This window comes from Lagenorhynchus albirostris, chromosome 13, assembly GCF_949774975.1.
Source record: "Lagenorhynchus albirostris chromosome 13, mLagAlb1.1, whole genome shotgun sequence".
Classification (NCBI taxonomy): Eukaryota; Metazoa; Chordata; class Mammalia; order Artiodactyla; family Delphinidae; genus Lagenorhynchus; species Lagenorhynchus albirostris.
The window spans coordinates 35,482,887-35,505,299 of NC_083107.1; the positions used below are offsets into that span (position 1 = coordinate 35,482,887).

Genomic DNA, 22,413 nt, shown 5'->3' on the forward strand with positions numbered 1-22,413 from the left:
AGTGGAATCATACAGTATTTGTCCTTTTGTTTAGCATATTGTGTTTAAGGTTCATCTATGTTGTAGTATGTGTCAGAATTTCCTTCTTTTTATAGGCTTAGTAATATTCCATTGTATGTATATACCACATTTTATCTATCTGTCAGTGGACTCTTGGATTGCTTCCATCTCTTGGCTGTTATGAATAGTGCTACTGTGAACATGGGTGTGCAAATATATCTCTTTGAGATCCTGCTTTCAGTTCTTGTGTGTACATAGCCAGAAGTAGAATTACTGGATCATGTTTGTGAGGTTTTGTTTTTTGCTTTTCCCTAGTAACGTGAAAGAGATCCATTAGACTTAAATTTTTAAAAATCTCTTTAAAAAGCAAAATTACAAATAAATGATTTTTTTAGAAAACCAAACGTCCCAGGTTTTTGGATTGTCACCCTACTTTCTTAAAGACTTAAGTTGGTTTTTTTTTTTTTGCTATTTCCTGTTTATATCTTTGTGAATTGGTGGCGTATTGGTAAGAGTTCCAAATTCTTAATCATTCCCTTACTTAGGGGCAAATTTTAGAAATCCTTCAGAAAATCGAATTTACAATTGAAATAAAATTTTAGCTTTGAAATTTAAGCAAACAGTTTTATGGGAGCTGGAATTGAAATAGCACTTGGACTGTTTATATAGAAGGAAATGTTGCAGTAGAAGAAGCTTATCAGATTAGAAATAGAATTAGACTAATTCTGGGTTCTAGTCCCACCCTCTTAACCTTGTGACCTTGAGTAGATCACTTAAACTTTCAAGATTCAGTATCCTCATCTGTAAAGTAGAAATTTATCTATCTTCTTCAGAGTGTGAGAACCAAGCAAGGTACTGTATCTGAGAGTATTTTAAAAATATTTATCCATCCATTATTTTAAAGCACTGGTAAGTAAATTTAATGATATAACTTTAAAGGATAGCAGGTAATAACTTTCTTTAATACCTTAACCCAGTGAGAGTGGTGGTTTGCCTCAAATTAATATACATCAGATCCTCTTTGAAATATCTTTGAAAGTTATTTTAATTCAACTGAAACGGAGAAGAATTATGCTAAGGTACTTCACTTGGTTCATGATAACACTAAACTGACTTGTTGGCACAGAATCAGTGGTCTTTATACATGCCCTGGGGAAAAATGTATAAAAAACAGGAAGTCTTACATTTCTTCCTCGAAACTGGAATAGATGCATTACATATTATAAATACTCCTATTTAATTGTAAGTTTCTTGAGAACAGTATTCCCTCCAGTGCATAGTAGTTAAGCACAGTAAATACTCAGGAAATATTAGTTTAGTTGATCTGACTATTAATAGTCATTCATAATTATAAGTAAAAAGAGGGCCTGTTTGTTCCTTCTTTCCATTCCTTTCCTCTTGCTTCCACCATGTCATCCTAAGCACCTGTGCACAACCTGCCACAGCTACGCCCTTGTACCTAATGAGAATTTCTTTTGCTGTAGTTTTTGCAGAATTTCCAGTCAGAGTCTGAACTAAGTATTAAAAATACTACAGCAGAGAGAGAAAATTATTCTTATATAATATTAGGGTAAAATATATTTGTGTTATCTGAGCTTGTTTATGTGATGCTCTACCACAAAAATAAAAGTATATGATACATCACAGAATTTTCCCTCAAATGTAAATTTTACAGCTTTTTGTTTTTTATTGGTAGGTCATCTATGGTGAACAGTGTGTTCACAACTTTCCTTGACTTAATCTCTTTCTATCATTTTCAGGGTCAATGAAGACATGAAATTAACTGACTTAGAGCTGGGAAAGCTGGCAAATAATGTCCAGGAGTTATTATATAGTGCCTCAGATATATGCCATGATCGAGCTGTCAAATTTCTCATGTCAAGAGCAAAGGTTAGTTGTTTTAATAAAATTTAGATATTTTATACATAGTAACATTATTTTAAAGATCTGAAATATATCCTTGCTTGTGTCCCTATTCCACATAATGCATATTTTGAACACTTAATAAGGTACTGGTGTGGTCTATTAAGGAGATGTTGAAATGCAAAATAATCCAAATAAAAGAAATAGAAAAAATTAAGCATGCTTTTCAAATAAATGATTAAAAGACTTATTTTGAAATATAATACCTTAATAATTAATTTGAAATTCATATGCTGTTTTTATACACATATGTGTATACCTAGCCAAATAATTTATTAAGAAAATTAGTTGTACTCCAATAGTATGAAAATTGTATAGTATGATCTGAATTTATTTGAGCTACTGTATTACAAAGGGATCAGAATAAAATTTAGACATCTTAAACTTTTTATGCTTGATTTCTGGGACTAAAGTATTGGGAAATTTCATTTAAAATTGTTTTAAAATAATTTTTAGGAATTAATACAACTATTATAAAAACAATATTTGTTTAAGTTGGTTTTATAGCTCATCCATATTTGGTGTTATACTAACTCTCATGATTTTTGTGTTATCTTTAAAATTTAGGATGGTTTTCTTGAGAAGCTAAATTCCACAGAATTCATAACACTTTCCAGATTAATGGAAACATTCATTTTAGAAACTGAACTGATCTGTGGAAGAAAAAGCATGTCATTACTTGGAGCACTTCAGAGCCAAGCTAATAAATTTGTAAACAGGTTTCATGAAGAGAGAAAAACCAAGCTCAGGTATTATTACCATGTCCATTCTGTTCTTCATTTTTTTCCCCTTTTCTTTACAAAACACAATTATATTTAAAAGAGGAAACTTCATTAATTGGCCAGTTAAAACCCCTGACAGATTTTTTTCTTTTTAATTAAAGACAGATTGTGGAATTAAAATCACATTTCTTAGCTTTTGAAAGTGTAGTTAGAATGTTTAGTTCCATTAAAGTACTTACCAGGAAGATCCTAATAGACTGACTTTTCCTTTCCCACTCAAAGTGAAGTTAATTATGTTTTACCACTCTTCCTGACTAGGCTAAGAGACATAAAAAGAGAAACATTTTCTGAAACTATTCATACTGTTTATGAATGATTTCAGTTTATTAAGGTGTTCAGCACTTTTTAAAGTCTTACGTACTAACAGGTAATGGCCATTATTATTTAAAAACTCAGTGCCTTGTATTGCATGGGCTCTACTTGAATTTAACTAAGATACATGTAGTCTTAAATATATAACAAAAGTCTTATGTACTCACTCAGCTCTTCCTTTTCTTTTCACCCAAGGAGATGGTGTTGAAATATTATTAAAGTTTATCTTCCTTTCTTTTTACTTTTGAATAGCCTCCTCTTAGACAATGAACGCTGGAAGCAAGCTGATGTTCCCGCAGAATTTCAGGATCTTGTTGATTCTATAGCAGATGGAAAGATTGCTTTACCTGAAAAAAAATCAGGGGGTATGTGTACTCTTTCACACACTCTCTTTCAATTTTATATTGTTTGTTCATTTTTTAGGAGTGCTTAATATTTCTTTAATTGATAGTGCCTCTTGGGAAGCTTAGAACTAACACTCCCAGCTTAGAAAGTAGTTGATTGGAAAAGTATGTGGTAATTTTTAATAATAATTTCAGATATTTATTATTAACCATATCCAGACACTGGACCAAGTGCTTTACATGCATTACTCCAGTTTACCCTGACAACAACCTATAATAAAGATACTATTGTTACCTTGTTTAATAGTGAGGAGGCATGAGGCTTCCAGGGGTTAAGGAATTTGGTACAAATAAAGATCTGGGATTTGAAACCAACTTTATATAATTTCATAGTTATGTTCTTAACCACTGTACTGTATTGTTTAGAGACATGTATTCTTTTATTGGACACTAGTATGCTTCTACTATGTGTCAAATGTTGAGACATAGGTAAGAGGTATAATTTTACTTTAAAAGGTCTAAGTCTGATGAAAAATGTATTTATTATCAATCACAAGTAATGTAGTAGTGATATGATAGAGAAAACCAAAATATAAAGAACTGTAGAATAAGAAAACTATGAAGGAGACTACAAAGGAAGGGCAGAGAGGTAGGACAATCCAGAAAAACACAGAAGTTAAAAAATTAGAGTTTCAAGAAGATTTTCATTTGTATCAAATGTCAATTGGGTCTCTTATGAAAGACATGCAGTGGCTAGAGATATTTTTGTATATCAGTTAAAGTGGAGTTGTCATGGGTTAATAATATAAACTTGGGCTTCCCTGGTGGCGCAGTGGTTGAGAGTCCGCCTGCCAATGCAGAGGACATGTGTTCGTGCCCCGGTCCGGGAAGATCCCACATGCTGTGGAGTGGCTGGGCCCGTGAGCCATGGCCGCTGAGCCTGCGTGTCCAGAGCCTGTGCTCCACAACAGGAGAGGCCACAACAGTGAGAGGCCCGCGTACTGCCAAAAATAAATAAATAAAATAATAATAATAATATAAACTTATGTACAACTCATCCTGTAATACCAGATTTGAAATTATGAAGTTTTGAATAATTTTTAAAGTGTTTTTTGTTGTTGTTGTTTTTAATAAATTTTTATTTATTTATTTATTTATTTATGGCTGTGTTGGGTCTTCGTTGCTGAGCACGGGCTTTCTCTAGTTGCAGCAAGTGGGGGCTACTCTTCATTGTGGTGTGCAGGCATCTCATTGTGGTAGCTTCTCTTGTTGCAGAGCACTAGCTCTAGGCACGTGGGCTTCAGTAGTTGTGGCTCGCGGGCTCTAGAGAGCAGGCTCAGTAGCTGTGGCGCACAGGCTTAGTTGCTCCGCGGCATGTGGGATCTTCCTGGACTAGTGCTCCAACCAGTGTCCCCTGCAATGGCAGGTGGATTCTTAACCAGTGTACCATCAGGGTAGTCCATATACCCTGCTTTTGTCTTTTGTTTTCCTCTGAGAAAGAAGGAAGGATATGCTATAGAAATCCATTAACGTTTTACTAGTTCATGCAGAGTTAAGGATCCTTGGTTATTATTCATGCATCCATCATCTATTTATTGAGTTACTAGCTACTTAGCTACGCATTGGGGAGATGAAGTTTCATGGATAGCAGTTAATATTAATTTGGTGCTTACCTGATACTAGACAGTTTTTTCTAAGCACTTTACATTGTTATCTCATTTACAGATCCATGAGCTAGACACTGTTAGTATTCCCATTTAAAAAATATGGAAACTGAGGCACAAAGAGGTTAAGCAACATGCCTAAGGTTACCTGGCTAGGAAGTGGTAGAGCTGGGATCCAACTGCAGGCAGGCTGACTTTAGGGCCCTTCCTCTTAACTACTGTGCTAAGCCATTTCTCTGCAGTATTGAGAATTGGTTAAGACACAACCCCTGTCCTCAAAAAACTCAATCTGACATACAGAGTGAATTGTGATTAGAAATTATATCACACTGAATTTCTTTCCTTGAAAGAGATGAGGAAGTAGATATTTAATGTCTTAGAACAAAAGGATTTGAAGCTTAGGGAAGCATGATGACTTACTTGCGCATGGTAATCTGTTTAATTTGGCTGATTCAGGGCAGTAATCCAGTCCACTGTTCTTTTCACCTCAATATGCTGAATTTTGTTTTTTAATGATAAGAAATACCACATGCTGAAAATAAAGTAACTTTTGGATTAAAATCTTGAAAAGTAATACATAATCTCTCCATTGAATTTAGGAATTAAATTGTACTCTAAGGGTTATAATAAAGAAAAGATAACCAGTTGAAATGCTAGTTCTGCCTTTCCCAACTAATAACATTCTTTTTCCTTTACTTCTTATCGATCATCTGCCATGTGCCAGACCTAGAGGATAGCCAGTTAATAAGCATTATCTCTTTCAGTAACAACACTGAAAGGTAGATATTGTTGTCCATGTCTAATGGATACAGATATTGAGATTCAAAAGAAGTAATTGGCCTAGTCTTGCATCCAGTAATTGGCAGTACTGGAATTCAAATCCAGATTTCTCTGATTCCAAATGCAGTATACTTTATTTACTTTGTGCTGAATTGTTTCCCAAGAAGTAGATTTATTTGCAGAAATGAGATAGTTTCAGGCCCTGAATAGGAACTTTTTCAGTTTTTTCTAGTTTAAATTTTTTATCCAATATTTTGTTTCATCTTTTACCCATGTCTCTTTATTCGCTTTACTCTCTAGCTACAGAAGAAAGGAAACCAGCTGAAGTTCTCATTGTCGAGGGACAACAGTATGCTGTTGTTGGGTGAGTGACACGTTTTTCTTCATTAGTTGAATCAAGTATTTAAAACATAGGTCTTTTAGCTACCCCTTGATGTGAATTGGAAATTTTGGATTAACAATTGTAAATCTTACAAAGAATTTTAAAGAAATTTTATGGATTCCTTTTTATTTTTCTATATTTTGTAGTATTCTGTATCCATTAGGACTACACTGGCTTAACAAAAAAAGGGGTTGGTTGATTTTTCTCATGTAACAAGAACCTAGAGGTACATAATCCAAGGGTGCTATAGTGGCTCCATGATGTTATAAGTGTCTCAAGCTCTTTCATTTTTTCCTGCAACTTTTTTAGTGTGTAGTATACAGCATAGTAGTTGAAGTTGTGAGTCAGACTGCTTAGGTTTGAGTCCCAGCAGCTCTGTTACTTTGTGGCCTTAGGCAAGTTACTCTGTGCGCCTCAGTTTCCTTATTTATAAAACAAAATGTGGACAATAGTACTATACTTAGAATTATTGTGAAATTAAACAGGTAATTCATGTAAAGAATCTAGCACAGTTCTAGTACCTAACAAGAAGTTGATAGTTGTTGGTAGTTATTTCCATTATCATCATTTGTCATTAGGTCTTTTACCAAAAACAGTATTTCAAATTCAAGTTAACTAAGAAAAATATAAATTCCAGTGTTGTTTGTCTAGTACTATATGCCTTTTATTAAATAGGTAGTTAAGATAATATCTTCACATACTTTAATTTTAATAACACTTCATAGTTTAAATATTTTCATATATATGATCTCATTTGATCTCTACAACCATGTTGTATAATAGACATTTCAGGGATTATTGTTCCCTTTCTACAGTTAAGAGAATTGGAGCTTAAAAGTTTAAGTAGTTAATATAAAATTACCCAAATGGAGCCAGAATTAGAATAAAAATCTAGCTCCTAATATCTATACCAGAATTCTTTTTCACTTCTTTGTTTCTTGTCACTAAGTAAGTCTTTTCTGAAACAGCCATCCCTTCCAGGAAGAATGAATGATCCTCTCTTTGTAACTCTCTGTGCCTCTCTCATGGCGCTTTCTGGTTAGTCTCTGAATTCCTCAAAGATGGGGATCATATCTTACCACTTTAATTTTTCTTAGCACCTAATAAACACTCAAATAGTGTGTATAGAATTTATGCTTTTTCTCAACCTGTATATTATCCAAAACTCTGAAGTACACCCATTGTAAGGTAAAGCTTCCATTCCTTTCTTCTCTGGAGTTCTTTTCCATTTCTGGTGGGACAGAGCTTTTTTCAACCTCCCTATAATCTTAGTCCTTCAATCTAATCATGATTTCTTTCCTTAATTACCCATTGCAGTTGACCCTCTATATCCATGGGTTCCACATCCAACCAACCAGGGTGCAGAACCCGTGGATATAGAGGGAAGACTTTACTACGCCATTGTATATAAAGGACTTGAGCATGCATGGTTTTTGGTATCCACGTGATGTCCTGGAACCAATCCCCTGTGGATACTGAGGAAGGACTGTGTCTTATTACTCTTCCCTTGCTTGATGGAAATGGTCCCCTCTAGCTATCTGGCTTTCTTGCTCTTTAGGCAAAGAGGCTTCTGCCAAAAAACGGAACTTCCTGGCTAAAGATGGAGTATTATATCTTCAGAGAGAAAATTACAAAAGATAAGCAATGGACTCCTGCCCAGTAAAGCAGACTCTAGAACTATGCATGGAGAGTAATATATGGTCTGACAATTAAGCTGTTATAAAGGCTAGATACTCTTCTTCTTGAATCACTGCTCTCTTCAGACTTTCATAAAACATTAGTTTACATGGATCACTCATTTCTGAGGATCTCATTGAATTTAGATGTGCTGTAATGAATGGCTCTTTCTCCCTTAGTTTCAACCTTATTTAACCTCCCAGTAGTGCCTCTTTTCAGCTTATGACATGTCCTGATAATGAGCTGATAACTTTCTCATCTTTGGAGAAGCTTTTGAGATTTACCAATAAACTTCTTAGAAGGTATATTGTTCTTAGAAGCCACAGTTTATCTTTCATCTCACTAAGAAAATCTAGACTAGGTTCCCTTCATTAATTCAACATTTATGAGGACCTACTACATAATCAGAAACACTGGTTAAGCTTTTTTCAGTGTTTCTAAATTGGCCAAGGAATGGGATACCTGCCTTATGGAAGAGACTTATCTTAGTATGACTGTCACACAGAGAGTGATGTGCTCACAACACAAAATTTAAGGAGGTACCCTTTCTCAGTGTCATGCAAGTGATTACCTTGCAATTGCACAACCCTGAAATTGAGTGCCTCCTTAATTTTACACTCTAGGGATTTTCTGTTGCCTTACCCTAAGTCCCTACTCTGTTGCACTTATAGGTAGAATACATAATTTAACAGTTACCAAGATCAATATTGATTTTTATATGCCAAATCAGTTTGATTTTTCTTGTTTTGAGTGTCTACTGGGTCATCTTTCTTTTTTTGTAGAACCGTATTGCTGTTGATAAGAATTATCCTTGAATATTGCCAGTGTGTGGATAATATCCCATCTGTTACTACTGACATGCTCACTCGTCTGTCAGATTTATTGAAGGTGTGTATGATTTCACTCCTATGGAAAAAATAGTTGGAAGAAGTAATTCATTAGGGCGTGAGTAATCTTCCAACTCTAAGACATTTCGAGGTTAAGCTATCTTTAAGACATTAATTTTGTGACATTTGATTGTGGTTGAACACAACATGTTATTTGAAGGAGGCCACCTGCTTCCTTCTCACTCCACATTTAGTGATTCCTCATTACACCCATAGAGTTGTTAATGATATCGGAGACAGGAGATGATTTGTTCGTTAGGTGCTGAACATGACTGAGGCCACTTAGGTCAAAAAACCTGGACTGGTTTCAAATGTGCATGGAAGGAATTCACTGAACTTTACAAAATTCATCTCACTAAGGTTAGAGATTTTTCTTAAATCATTATTTCAGAACCATTGATGTAAAATGAAACTGTGGTGATAGTGTTATTCAGCCATTTCATATTAACAGATATTTTAAACTGCTAGCCTAGAGAAAAGGCTTTATTTTTTTCAAATACCTAATCTATCAATTAATTCTGTCCCAAAATTAAGTTGTCATATTTTAGTCCAGAAAGATTTTGTTACCCTTTCGAAAGTAGGACTATCCAATTAGAATGACCGAAACAACTAGTTTTGTGAATGCCAATTAAAGATTAATTTCTGAACAACTGATTTTTAGAATTTTTCAACTTTTTCCCTACCAGACTGTAAATATTATCATTTGGGAACACCCTTTGCCTTTTTTTTTTTTTTTTTTTGTCATTACATAAACAGATCCTAATTGCTCCTAGTAGAAAAACTCATTTGGTCCTTCAATGAGAGGAAAGAGGAATGTATTTTTAGAATTAACACATTGCCAGCATATAAAGAATAGTTTTTAATAAATTGTTGGGTTTTTTTTTTTCTTCCTTTGTTAGTACTTCAATTCAAGAAGTTGCCAGTTAGTTCTTGGAGCTGGTGCACTGCAAGTTGTTGGACTAAAAACAATAACTACAAAAAATTTGGGTATGGATTTTTGCATTTAATTCACATGCTGAGGCATTACAGTGATGTCACTATACTTATGTTTCATTATACCTGATGTTTTTATGCCTCTAACTAAAGCCTCTAAAAGTAGCAATGTCACTTTCTTATGTATTGCCATAACTGAAAAATAACTTCTGGAGAAATGTTATGAGGAATTTTCACTCCAATAAATATAAGTTACTAGAAAGTTGCACTACTGTAAAAAAAAATGTTAAAATGTAATATGTATGAAGTATGTATGTATATATGGGGTGAAAGGTATCTGAATGTCAGAAGAGAATCAGTTGTCCCATTAGCTTCCTTATGCCAGTACTACTCACAACTTGAGTCCATTGGAAAAGCAGCATAATTCATTACATCATTCAGTACCAACTGATTTTCTTAAACAAAAAATATGAAATATGTTGGTTTCTGTTACTGTGTTCTTCATTTATGTAATAAACTGGGGTCTGTATAAAATTAATTGATACCTTTTACATAATTTGATAGGTAATTAAATACCTTAAATATCAGCTAATACCTTTTTTTTTCTCCACGGTATGTCTACCTCCCGGATCTTCAGCTCTTTCTTCACGCTGTTTGCAATTAATCGTGCACTACATTCCTGTGATCAGGGCTCATTTTGAAGCTCGACTGCAGCCTAAGCAGTATAGTATGCTTAGGCATTTTGATCATATCACTAAGGTACCTTTCCATGTATTTTCTACTGGAGTTTCATAAATTTAACTCCATAATTGTTAAGTATTTTAGATGTGTCCCAGGGACTTTAAAATATAACGTTATTTCTCATTACAGGACTACCATGACCACATAGCTGAAATATCAGCTAAGCTTGTAGCGATAATGGATAGCTTATTTGACAAGCTGTTATCTAAGGTAATAATTTACGGAAATTATTAGGCTTTGCTTGAAAGCGTTGTGACTTTTCACAGTTGTCCAACAAATCAAAATTGTTCCGGGTTTAGGGAAAAACTCAAATGTTCAGATCACCCAAATAGGTGATATTCATTTCCTAAGGGACTTGGGGGTAGGGGTGGGGGAAGATGATTTCAAGGATGATAGAAACCCTATATAGAAGTAATTTTATATTAGCTGCATTGAAAATTATGTATCTTCAAAGCGTATTTTAGTCTGAAAGCCTTCCAGAGACAGAATTGAGAAAATAAACATTAAATTATTTGTAGTAAAGTGTTATTTTATTTTCCAGGCCAAGAAGGCAGAGCCTGAGGTGCTCTCTTATTTCCGTCATAGATATTCAATTTCAGTACTTGTTTCTTATTTGCTTCCCATTCCACATAGGTCATTAAAAGGAGAACTGTTTTCCAAAAAATTCTTAATTGCACTGGGAGGGTATCTTCAGAAAAATGTCACTTAATCAGCCCTAGTCACTTTTGCCCTATCCCTCACTCTTTCCTTTCCCTAAATTATTCAGTACATGTCTTAGAGAGAAAGCAGAAATCTCATACCTTGAAAGTTTGAAGGTTTATTTAGTTTATACTTTTGCCCCAGAGTATTTTTAGAGTAATCTTATAAAGCAAGACCCTTTGATATGCTTTTCCTTCTACTTGGATCCTTCAGATTCTGAGATGGCAAGAGCAGCAGGCACATAAAAATTATAAAAAGGCAAGATAAAGTCGTGCCCATTCACACCCAAATCTTTGAAGTTGACAGTGAGAAGGAGTGATTGGAAAATAAGATTGCATTTGTTTAATGTTAAGTTCTCAAACATTTTGATCATAGGACCCCCTTTACATTCTTAAGAATAATTGAGGACCCCAAAGAGCTTTTTTTATGCAAATATACTTATCAGTAAGTACCATATTAGAAATTAAAACTAAAAAAAAATTTAAAACACAAGAATACATAAACACACATTTGATTAGCCTTCAGAATGACATCACAGGTCATCTAAAAATCCCCACCATTCAATCATGAGAGACCACAAGTGAATAATACTAATCTTATTATTATTATGAAAATGGTTTTTACCTCACATATTCCCTGAAAGAGCATCTGACTCCCAGGTGTTCCCACACCACACTTTGAGAACCTCTGACGTAGTTAGTTTATAGTATAGATGTTTTATGCTTTTCTTTTAAGAAGCTTAAGGAATTTATAGTTATGTGGAAACATACCTATGTTATGTTATGCCTTCTAAGTTTCTAGTTTTGTATGGAGAAAAATTATTGGTTAGAAATTCTCTTTTTTCTTCATGGTTGCCAAGTACAAGCTAAATGCAAAAGCAGTTCTATTCCACCAGTTTCCTTTTTGATACATGACATTCTTCTGTGTACCAAAAGTCAATGAATAATGCACTGTGACCCTCAAGAAGTTTATCATCTAACAAGGCAGAGGACTTAACACCTAATAATGTAGAGTAAGGTAAATGTTAAATAGTGAAACTAGTAATAAGCTGGGGAATAGAATGAAGCAAAACCAAAAAAGTGCTGGTACTCTTAAAACCTTGACTTTTTTCTATCATGTTGGTCATCCAAAGTCTATGAACAAGAATTGGGACTATGGCTAGACTTTTTCCTGTGACAATTCATTGCATTCTTTTTTCTCTCTTTCTTTCTTTTTGGTAAAGAAAAATAAAGAAAATTATTTAATGAGCTTCCCATGTATTTATCACCTATATTTAACAGTCATTAACATTTTTCTTTTTTTGCTAAAATATTTTATAGTTAATTTGAGGCACTGTAATATTTCATCCCTAAATACTTGGGTGTATATTTCTAAAAACTAGGGAGGGATACTTTTTTATATAATCACACTACTATATCACACCTAACAAAATTACATATTGCATTTGGTTATTATGTCTCTTAACTCTTTTATAAATTTCAAACACCTCCCTCCCCATTTTTTATGTCATTTTTTTAATGTCAAGAGTGTGCCTAGACGTTTGCAACTTAGCGTTTTCTCTGCTACCTTCCTCACTGATGACTTTTCCTGTTACCCTGACATGTTACATTTTCCCTGTATTATCAAGTCTCTCTTTACCACTCCCTGCCCTACTTGCTTCCATGGGTTGCCCAGGAGTTTGGCCCTGTTTTTAATTCACACCAAAATAGCAGACAGTGTTAGATTTGGATTAGTCTCTCAATTTTTAGCTTTTCATTTTCTTATCAGGAATTTTAATTTGGGGAAAGAAGAATAACACAGTAATAAAATATATGCTGATTATAAGAAGCTAATAAACAAGGGTACCTTTCCTTGGGTAGAGTGAAACATTAACATCTAATTGTACTACTGGCTAGACTAATGTCCAGCCACCATTCATTCATTCATTGAGTTAAATCGTGTTAGGTTAACAGTGATTCACAAGGGTGAAGAAGCCTTTGATCTTGTCCTCATATAGTAAAATATCTAGTAGGATAATTATATCAATTACTATAACAGGAGGTAGATTAAAGTATCATAAGTAGGGAATCGGTTCAGTGCTATTGGAGCTTTTAATGTTTTGAAAGAGATGGTTGTTAGCTGGGGAGGGAGATCTGGGAAAGCTTTATGGATGAGGCATGCATATAAGTTTTGATTTTAAAGATAGATACAATTAGAGCAAATGAAGTTGAGGCGAAGAGATACTCTGAGTTAACAGCATGGACAGACATGTTGGTAGGAATCCTAAGAAGGAAGTTTAGTGTTGGGTTTTGGAGTCAGGTAGACCTAAATTCAAATTCCATTGTTTGTCACACATTAGTCACTGAAGAACCTTGGGCAAATTATTAATCTCCTTAAGCCTCGGTTCCTATCTCTAAATGAGGATAATAATAAAGCCTCATAAACTTGTAGTGAAGATTTATGAGATAATATATGTGGAGCACTTTTCTTTTATCATGTATCTGACTATAGCCAGTTCCAATAAATGTTGACTGCTAATGCTTTTGCTGTTGTTATTAATAGTAACAAAGGTAAGTAATTCCATTTAGCTAATGTATTAGGGTGGGTAAACCCAGGAGTGGGAGATATGTTGGAAAGATAATGGAAAGCTTTGACTATCAGTGGAAAGCTAAGCAATTTAAGGCAAGTTTATGGAGGTATAATTTACATTCAGTAAAATTCATCCTTTCTAAGTATATAATTTGATGGATGTTAACATGTATATGTAGTAGAACTACCACAATCAAGATATAGAACAATTCCATCACTGTTGGCATTTTTGCAGTTAATCCTTTTCCCGACATCCCCAAACCATGACAACCACTGATCTGATTTTCTTCCATATAGTTTTGCCTTTTCCAGAATATCCTATAAATGGAATTATACAGAATGTAACCTTTTGTCCTAGGTTCCTTTCATTTAGCCCAACGCTTTTGAAATTCATGGATGTTATAGCAGGTGTTAATGGCTTGTTCATTGTTATTATAGAGTGATATCGATTGTATGGATGTACTACTATTTGTTTATCCATTCATCAATTGATAGATGTTTGGGTTTTCTCCAGTTTCTGGCTGTTATGAATAATGCCACTATATACATTCATGGGCACATCTTTGTGTGGACATGTGTTTTCATTTCTTTTGTGTAAATACCTTGGAATATATTGATGGTGGCATGGAAATGTAAGACTGCCAAATTATTTTCCAAAGTGACTATACAATTTTATATTCTACTTGTGATGTACAAGAGCTCTAGGTACTCTTTATCTTCACCAGCATTTTCTATTGTCTCTCTGTTTTTTAATGTTAGTCTTCTAGTAGGTCTGTATTGAGTGATATCTCATTGTGGTTTTAATTTATATAATGACAAACATGTTGAGTATCTTTTCATGTGTTAATTTGCCATCCATACTTTTTCTCTGGAAAAATGTTCAAATTTTTTTTGCTCATTTTAAAAATTGGGTTATCTTCTTATTGAGTTTTAAGAGTTCTTTAAGAAAAGAGTTCTTTATATATCCTAGATACAAGTCCTTTATCAAGTAAGTATTTTCTCCCAGTCTATGGCTTACCTTTTCATTTTCTTAAGTGTCTTAAAAAGAGCAATTTTTAACTTTGGTGAACTCCAGTTTATCAGTTTTTTCTTTTATTATTCATGCTTCTTGTGTCTTATCCCAATAACTTTTTGTCACCCAAGTTACAAAGATAATTTCCAGTGTTTTCTTCTAGAAGCACTATTGTTTTAGGTTTTATATATAAGTCCATGATCCATTTTTAGTTGATTTTTTTATATAGTGTGGAATAAAGAAGTACAGTATCAAGTTTAAGTGATTGAAGAAACGTGTGGTGAAGGTCAGATGGAAAGGATAGTATCTTGAGGGAAAGCAGTGATGAAGGAAGGTTTTGGGGGTGTGCTAGTTTCCTGGGGCTGCCATAACAGATTCCCACAGACTGAGTGGCTTATAACACAAAAATTTATTCTCTTGTAGTTCTGGAGGATAGAGTGTCCCTAGACCATGCTCCCTCTGAAGGCTCTAAGAATCCTTCCCTGCCCCTTTCTAGCTTCAGGTGCTTGCTATCAGTTGTTGGCATTACTTGGCTTGTAGATGCATCACTTCAATCTCTGCCTCTGTCTTCACATGGTCATCTTCCCTCTGTGTGTCTCTGTGTCTAAATTTCCCTCTCCTTTCTTTTATAAAAACACCAGTCAGTGGATTTAGGACCCACTCTAATCCACTATGACCTTATGAAGCTCTAAGTGAACATGAATTTGGAGAAGATATTATTCAACCCAGGACAGGGGGACAGTTAAGATAAGGGGATATTACCACAGTAGGATACTAAAATAAAAAAGACAATAACAAGTGTTGGTGAGGATATGGAGAAATTGGAACCCTTATAGGCTGCTGGGTGGGATTGTAAAGTGGTACAGCCACTGTGGAAAACATTTTGACATTTCCTCAAAAGGTTGAACATGGAGTTACCATATGATCCAGTAATTCCACTTCTGGGTATATACCCAAGAGAATTGATAACATTTGTCTACACAGAAATCTGTACATGAATGTTCATGGCATTATTATTCATAATAGCCAAAAAGTAGAAATAACCCAAATGTCCGTTAATTGCTGATTGGATAAACTATGGTATATTCATGCAATGGAATATCATGCAGCCATAAAAAAGATGAGGTACTGACACATGCTGCAACATGGATGAACCTTGAAAGCATGCTAAGTGAAAGAAGCCAGTCACAAAAAGCCACAGATTGTATGATTCCATTTCTAGAGAGTAGTAGTTGCCAGGGGCTGAGGGGAGGGGGGAACGGGGTGTGCCTGCTAATGGGTATGGGGTTTCTTCTTGGGGTGATGAAAATGTTTGGGAATTAGTTGTGATGGTTGTATAAGAGTTTACTAAAAAAAGTTAATTGTACACTTTAAAGGGGTGAATTTTATGGTATGTGAATTATATCTTAAAGCTGTTATTAATAAAAAAGATAAGGGGATGTTTGATATAACTCTAAGCTGAAGAGAGACACACCCTTGAGTGGTCACGACTTTGCCTGGTCCAGTCACACGGTGACTTCCACATGGTTCTGCTGCAGCAGTATATTGGAACTCATCATTTTAATAAACTATATAAGATTAGTGCATCTAAAATATAATTATTTAGCCCAAATTTGTCTTATAAATGAAAATGATATATAATTTAAGCTGTGAATTCTAAAATGTGGGCTAAAAGGTGATTCTCTAAATCATATCAGTATACTGTTCCAGATGTAAGAACAGTAAGTGAATTTACCTAATTTAAAGTTTTCCGTATAGATCATTGAAAAAGTCTTCTCTTTATTATTATTATTACTATTTTAAATTTATTTATTTTATTTATTATTTTTGGCTACATTGGGTCTTCATTGCTACGCCCAGGCTTTCTCTAGTTGTGGCGAGCAGGGGCTACTCTTCGTTGCGGTGCATGGGCTTCTCATTGTGGTGGCTCCTCTTATTGCCGGGCATGGGCTCTAGGCGTGCGGGCTTCAGTAGTTGTGGCTCATGGACTCTAGAGCGCAGGCTCAGTAGTTGTGGTGCACAGGCTGCTCCATGGCATGTGGGATCTTCCCGGACCAGGGCTCGAACCTGTGTCCCCTGCATTGGCAGGTGGAGTCTTAACCAGTGTGCCACCAGGGAAGCCTGAAAAAGTCTTCTCTTAACCTTAGGGTAAATATGATTACTATATTGGCCCACCTACCAAGAAAAAGAACATTTTAATTCTACCAGTTATATTGATTTCAGATATGATCATGTTGAACACATTCTTAAAATCATGTTTAAAAAATAATCTGTTAATTTGGAGGGCCTACTTTAATGATTCATTATCGTATATTAAGCCACAATAGTAGCTAACATTTTTTGAGTACCTACTTGGTATCAAGCACTGGTTTGAGTTCTTATGAGCCATCTTTTAAAATCCTCCCAGCATGCCCTTTGAGATATAGAGAAATATCTCACCCAATATAGAGAAGTAACTCACCCCATCTCACATAGCTAAGAATTTTAAGAATTGGGATTTGAACCCAAGCAGTCCATCTTAGGAAGGGAAGCCACCTATGTTCTTAGCCACTATATTATGCTGGTTCTCTCAAAATAGATTAAGCTTTTTAATGAAAAGTTTTTGAGATTTGCATGAGTAGCACAGATCACAGTTGAAGAGTTAGATGTGTAGGGGCAGAAAATACATGTTTTAGGGAACAGTGGGGACAATATGCAATCCAGAGGACATGAATATAATTCTCATTATTTTTCCCTGCCAGTATGAAGTGAAAGCTCCCGTTCCTTCTGCCTGTTTCAGGAATATTTGTAAGCAAATGGCAAAAATGCATGAAGCTATATTTGATCTCCTTCCAGAAGAACAAACACAAGTAAGTAGTAATTCCTAAAACTATTATATATAACATAATATGCATGCAGAATTGGAGTGTTTTTATTATGTACTTTTGGCACAGTTAAGCTTAGTTCGTATTCCAGTATGATTATTGTTTATTTTTTCCAGTTGTTATATTGACTTGATTTCAAAGTGCTCCTTGCCCTGACAGGCCAGAGCAATAGTAGCTTTGCTGTGTAGTCAGCCATTCTAAAAAGCAGATTTTCATTTGTTCATTGGGTCATCAGAGGTCCCAGATTCTACTGACATCATTTATTACATTATTAGTTTGAAAATCAGGATTAGCATTTATCAGTGAATAGTAGAATATGTTACTCATTGTGATTATAATCCAAATTGGATAGGGGAGGAATTAGTGATGGACTTAATCATGAGATGACATATAAAGTAACTCAATCAATATGCCTTAACATTAATATTTGTTAGATCAGCATAAGTGATGTGTAGTAGGCACAGATCAGGAAAAATAGCAAAATGGGTAGTCTTTGGCACCTCTTACTTTTGAAGTATCCACCCTCTGTCTCTACTGTCTTCCCTACACTATTACCAGAGTTCTCTTCACTTTTCGGTGACATTCCTACCCGTGACTTCCCTCGATTCCCTCGCCTAGTACTTTAAAGTTTCCAGTACTTCTTTTCTTCTGGTCTTCTTTACCCACCTTAGTTTGTTCCCTTTATACCAGGTGATCTCATTCAAGTCTAATTGTAGAATGATATGTTATAATTAGTACAAAACTAGTTGTTACATGACTAATGATCTTAGTTTTCACTGGGATTTTTGCTAAATAGACAAGTTTCTTATCAATATTTCAGTTTGTCTTGAATTGGTTGAGTGCTTGGAAATGGTATTTGGGAGCAGAGAGTAGCTTTTTCAGTGTCTCTTTCCTGCTCTTGCGCCTGCTGGTCTCCTTTCCCATGCCACCTCAGACTTCCATCCTATACTAGCTATTACCATTTTTTCATGCTTCCCTAAGTTTTCATTAATCATACCATCTTTATGATTAAATATCATCCAGCGCCTTTGGGGCTCTCTGAGGACTGAGGAGGAGGCTTGAGATGTGGCGCACCCACTAGGGTCTCTTCTTCCTTTCTCAGTCTTCCTAGCCAAGCCATCCTTTTCATTCCACATGTAAGATCCCCCACCTCTGACATTCTGACCTTCTGGATTTGCCATTTGAGTTCTAATTCTAGAACAAGGCTTAGCCAGGTCCAGGAGCTGGGTATATAGGTATTTCATGTATTTTTATCTGCATCATCATTTAAAGGGAACTCTTGTCAAGCTGGGCACAAATTATAGATTTATGTCATTATTGTCACTTGAGTACGAGTAATTCCATAAAACTTTTCCATAGATGACTTTATATATTTTTTCCCATGGGAAATATATTTCACAAAATTGTTTCCATAGATTAATTGTATATAATTTCAGGTCAGGCATTTCCCAAAGAAGTATTGCATTAAAAATCTGCATGTGAAGCAATAAAATACTTCCAAGTAATTGGGAAGGATAACGGTAGCCTTGCCTTTACCATTGTGACTTTTTTCTCTATCAAGTTCCTAGTTAATATCGATACATTGCAGAATTCTCCGTCTCTTTTTATTCTTTTCACCTGTATGGTTGATCCCATTTACACATGCCAGAGGATTTCTACTAAGGGGCAAAAGGCAGTGATAAGTCATATCACTAAAATAAGTACTACTGAAAAGAGCAAAAAGAGCTTTTATCCAACTAAGGAGACAAACTATACTGAAATAGCAATTAAATACTTTCAGAGGAGCATTTTAAAAGTATATGCCGAAGCAAAAGGTTTTTTAAATTTTTCTGCAAATAATAGTGATTACTTACTTACGTCTTCTATGTCAATAGAGCTTTAAGAAACTGAGTTTTATTTCTTTTCCAGATGTTATTTTTAAGAATTAATGCAAGTTACAAACTCCACTTGAAAAAGCAATTGTCTCACTTAAATGTGATAAATGATGGAGGACCTCAAAATGGGTATGTTTTCAATATGTTTTTACCCCGTACTCCCATATTGAACTGTTTGATTGGTTTTTATTCATTATGCTGTCCTTTTCCACTATAATCTTGCCAGGGCCCCAGACTGTAAAATCAGCAGACTTTTGCCTTTTTTTCCCTCTGTGGAGGTGATGTATATCTATATCTATATCTATATCTATCTGTGTTAAAGTGTTTTATAGATGGTGAATTAGTTAACTGACCTTATATGTCCATTTTGAGGCAGTGTACATTAGTAGCACCTCCTTAAGTCACCCAGTAGTCTTCACCTATCCAGACAGAACTCAAAGTCCTACTTTGTATGACTGTGAGAAAGTCACTTAACCTTTGTGCCTTATTTATCAAATGAGAACCATAAAATCTGCCTTAATTCCTTCACAGGGTTACAAAAAATAAGTGTATACATATTTTATTGTAAGCCGTTGAACAAATTATATTATTGGCGAAATAGATTTAGAATCAGAAAATGGGTTAAGTTCTGCCACTTACTAGCTCTATAACTGGGCAAATCACTTACCCTGGGTCTTAATATTCTTAGATTTTAAAATAGGGATGATAAAAAGTCCTGTCACAGAATTTTTGTTAAGAGCAATGTAGATAAAGATATGGATTTAAAGATTATACAAAGTGCAAAGCGCTGATCATGTAGGTACACCTTTATATGATTTCTGTAGTGTGTTACCTGTTCCATGGATTTTTAAGAGTAGAATATTTTGTTCCCTTTTAAAGGAATTTTAGGCTTAAGTTTCAAACTTATAGGAACAAATATAAAAAACATCTTTTGGAGTCAGAAGTTGGCCCTACCCTTAAAAAGAAAAGAAGTACAGCTGGCCCTTGAGCAAGAGGGGGATGGGGTGGGGGTTGGAGGTGCCGACCCTCCAGCAGTTGACAATCTGAGTATAACTTAGGGAGCTGGCCCTCCATATACAGGGCTCCTCTGTATCAACAATTCCACATCCACAGATTCAACCAGCTGCAGATCATGTAATGCTCTAGTATTTACTGTTTTTAAAAATCTGCGTATAAGTGAACCCACGCAGTTCAAACCTGTGTTGTTGGAGAGTACAATGAATTGATTTTGCACAAAACAATTTGGAAGCTTCAAACTGCTGAATTTGTCAGCCAGGCTGAATTTAAGAGTTTTATGCAAAAATCTGATTCTCTTTTGATTATTACCTGGTTCTTTTTTTTTTTTAAAGATTTATTTTCAGAAATTTCAAAGCCACAGAAAAGTTCAAAGACAGTATAACAAATATCAAATACCTCTCAGAAACTATTCATAAAAAGCTAATTAAAGGCCCATTACACTCATACTTTTCTACTTTTATTCATGTAACTAAATCTCGCAGGTTGGTTTTTCTCAGACCAGTAGTTCTGAAGCATCCAAGTTAATTCATCACCTATTATTTTCTTTGTTAATAAAGCTATTTGGGGGTTGGTACCACCTTAGAGATCTTTGTTGTCACATACTTTTAAAGACACTAATACTGTGTAAGTCAAACTATGTCTTTGAGCGATCACTTGAAAGATAGAATTCCCTGAAAATTTCTCTCTAGACTCTAGCCAAAGACATAATAAACTACCTGCTTAAAAGGAACTTTTGTTCCTGAAATGGCTCTAAAATTTTACCTTCTTTTTTTTCGAGGTGAAATTCACATAACATAAAATCAACCATTTTATAGTTAACCATTCAGTGGTCCTTAGTGCCTTCGCAGCCACCACCTGGGTGCAACTGCCAGCCCTGTCTAGTTCCAAACATTTTACTACCACAAGAGGAAATCCCAGACCCATTAAGCAGTTGCTCCCTATTCCTTCTTCTCCCCCGTCCTGCACTTTTTCTTTTTAATGTGATTTTTTTCTCTATTTTAAGATATTTTTAAAATAGACATATGGAGAATATTTATATTCCTGTTACTTAGAATTGATCATTATTAACATTTGTCATTTTCACTTGGAAAAAAAAATGTTCATCATTTTTTTTAAAAATGGCATTCCAAATGGAGCTTAAGCACCCCTTGACCCCATCTCCAGTCCTTTTCTCTTTCCTCCAGCCCTTAGGCAATGTTTCTAGTAAATCTGGTCTATATCCTTTAAGTCCTCATTTATTGTCTCTTTATCTAAAAAAAAAAATGTGGAGCTGTTTTATGAATTTAATTTACTTACATGGTATATTGTACATATGCTGCTTGCTTTTTTCCACTCAACATTGTTTATGTTGATATATAGAAATTGTCCATTTTTGATTGCTTTATTGCATTCTCCCACATGAATCAACCATATTTAATGTTTCCATTTCACCTGGTGATCAATTTTAGGTCATTACTTTCTTCCATTACAATCATGCCACAGTGAAGATCTTTCCTTATACATGTGTAATGGTGTGATCATTTCTTTAGGGTAGGTACATAGAAGTGGATCCCATGTACATTTTCACTCTACTAGGTTTTGCCAGAATTTTCTCCAAAGTGGCTATACCAAGTTTATATGCCCACCTTTATTCCACATCTTGCCAACATTTGCTGTTAGATTTTTTAAATTGTTGCCAGTCTAATGGGATACAGTGGTATTTTGTTTTGATTTGCATTTCCTAATGTTTGTCATCTTTTCACGTATTTGTCATTCAGGTGTTCTCATCTGTGACTTTTCATATTCTTCACCCATTTTTTATCTTGGGTATTATCTTTTTCTTGCTGATTTTAGATTTTTGCATATGACCTCAAACTGATCCTTCATTGGTTATATATATTGCAAATATCTGCTTTTCTTTTACGTTCTTTTATCAAATATTTTCAACTTTGATGTAAAACATATATTTTCTATG

At 34.7% G+C, this 22,413-nt stretch overlaps 1 protein-coding gene across 1 annotated transcript in view; it reads left to right on the plus strand.

Moving 5' to 3' along the window:
• The window catches only part of VPS54 (VPS54 subunit of GARP complex), an 88,203-nt gene extending 67,773 nt beyond the window's left edge, over positions 1 to 20,430 (plus strand). The window contains exons 14-24 of the mRNA XM_060168955.1: positions 1,761 to 1,890; positions 2,491 to 2,672; positions 3,270 to 3,382; positions 6,106 to 6,169; positions 8,647 to 8,752; positions 9,651 to 9,738; positions 10,322 to 10,443; positions 10,555 to 10,635; positions 17,446 to 17,553; positions 19,477 to 19,571; positions 20,352 to 20,430. Of these exons, the coding sequence (XP_060024938.1) occupies positions 1,761 to 1,890; positions 2,491 to 2,672; positions 3,270 to 3,382; positions 6,106 to 6,169; positions 8,647 to 8,752; positions 9,651 to 9,738; positions 10,322 to 10,443; positions 10,555 to 10,635; positions 17,446 to 17,553; positions 19,477 to 19,571; positions 20,352 to 20,430 (1,168 nt within the window). The remainder of the gene's footprint in view (positions 1 to 1,760; positions 1,891 to 2,490; positions 2,673 to 3,269; positions 3,383 to 6,105; positions 6,170 to 8,646; positions 8,753 to 9,650; positions 9,739 to 10,321; positions 10,444 to 10,554; positions 10,636 to 17,445; positions 17,554 to 19,476; positions 19,572 to 20,351) is intronic.
• Positions 20,431 to 22,413: the final 1,983 nt, after the last annotated feature.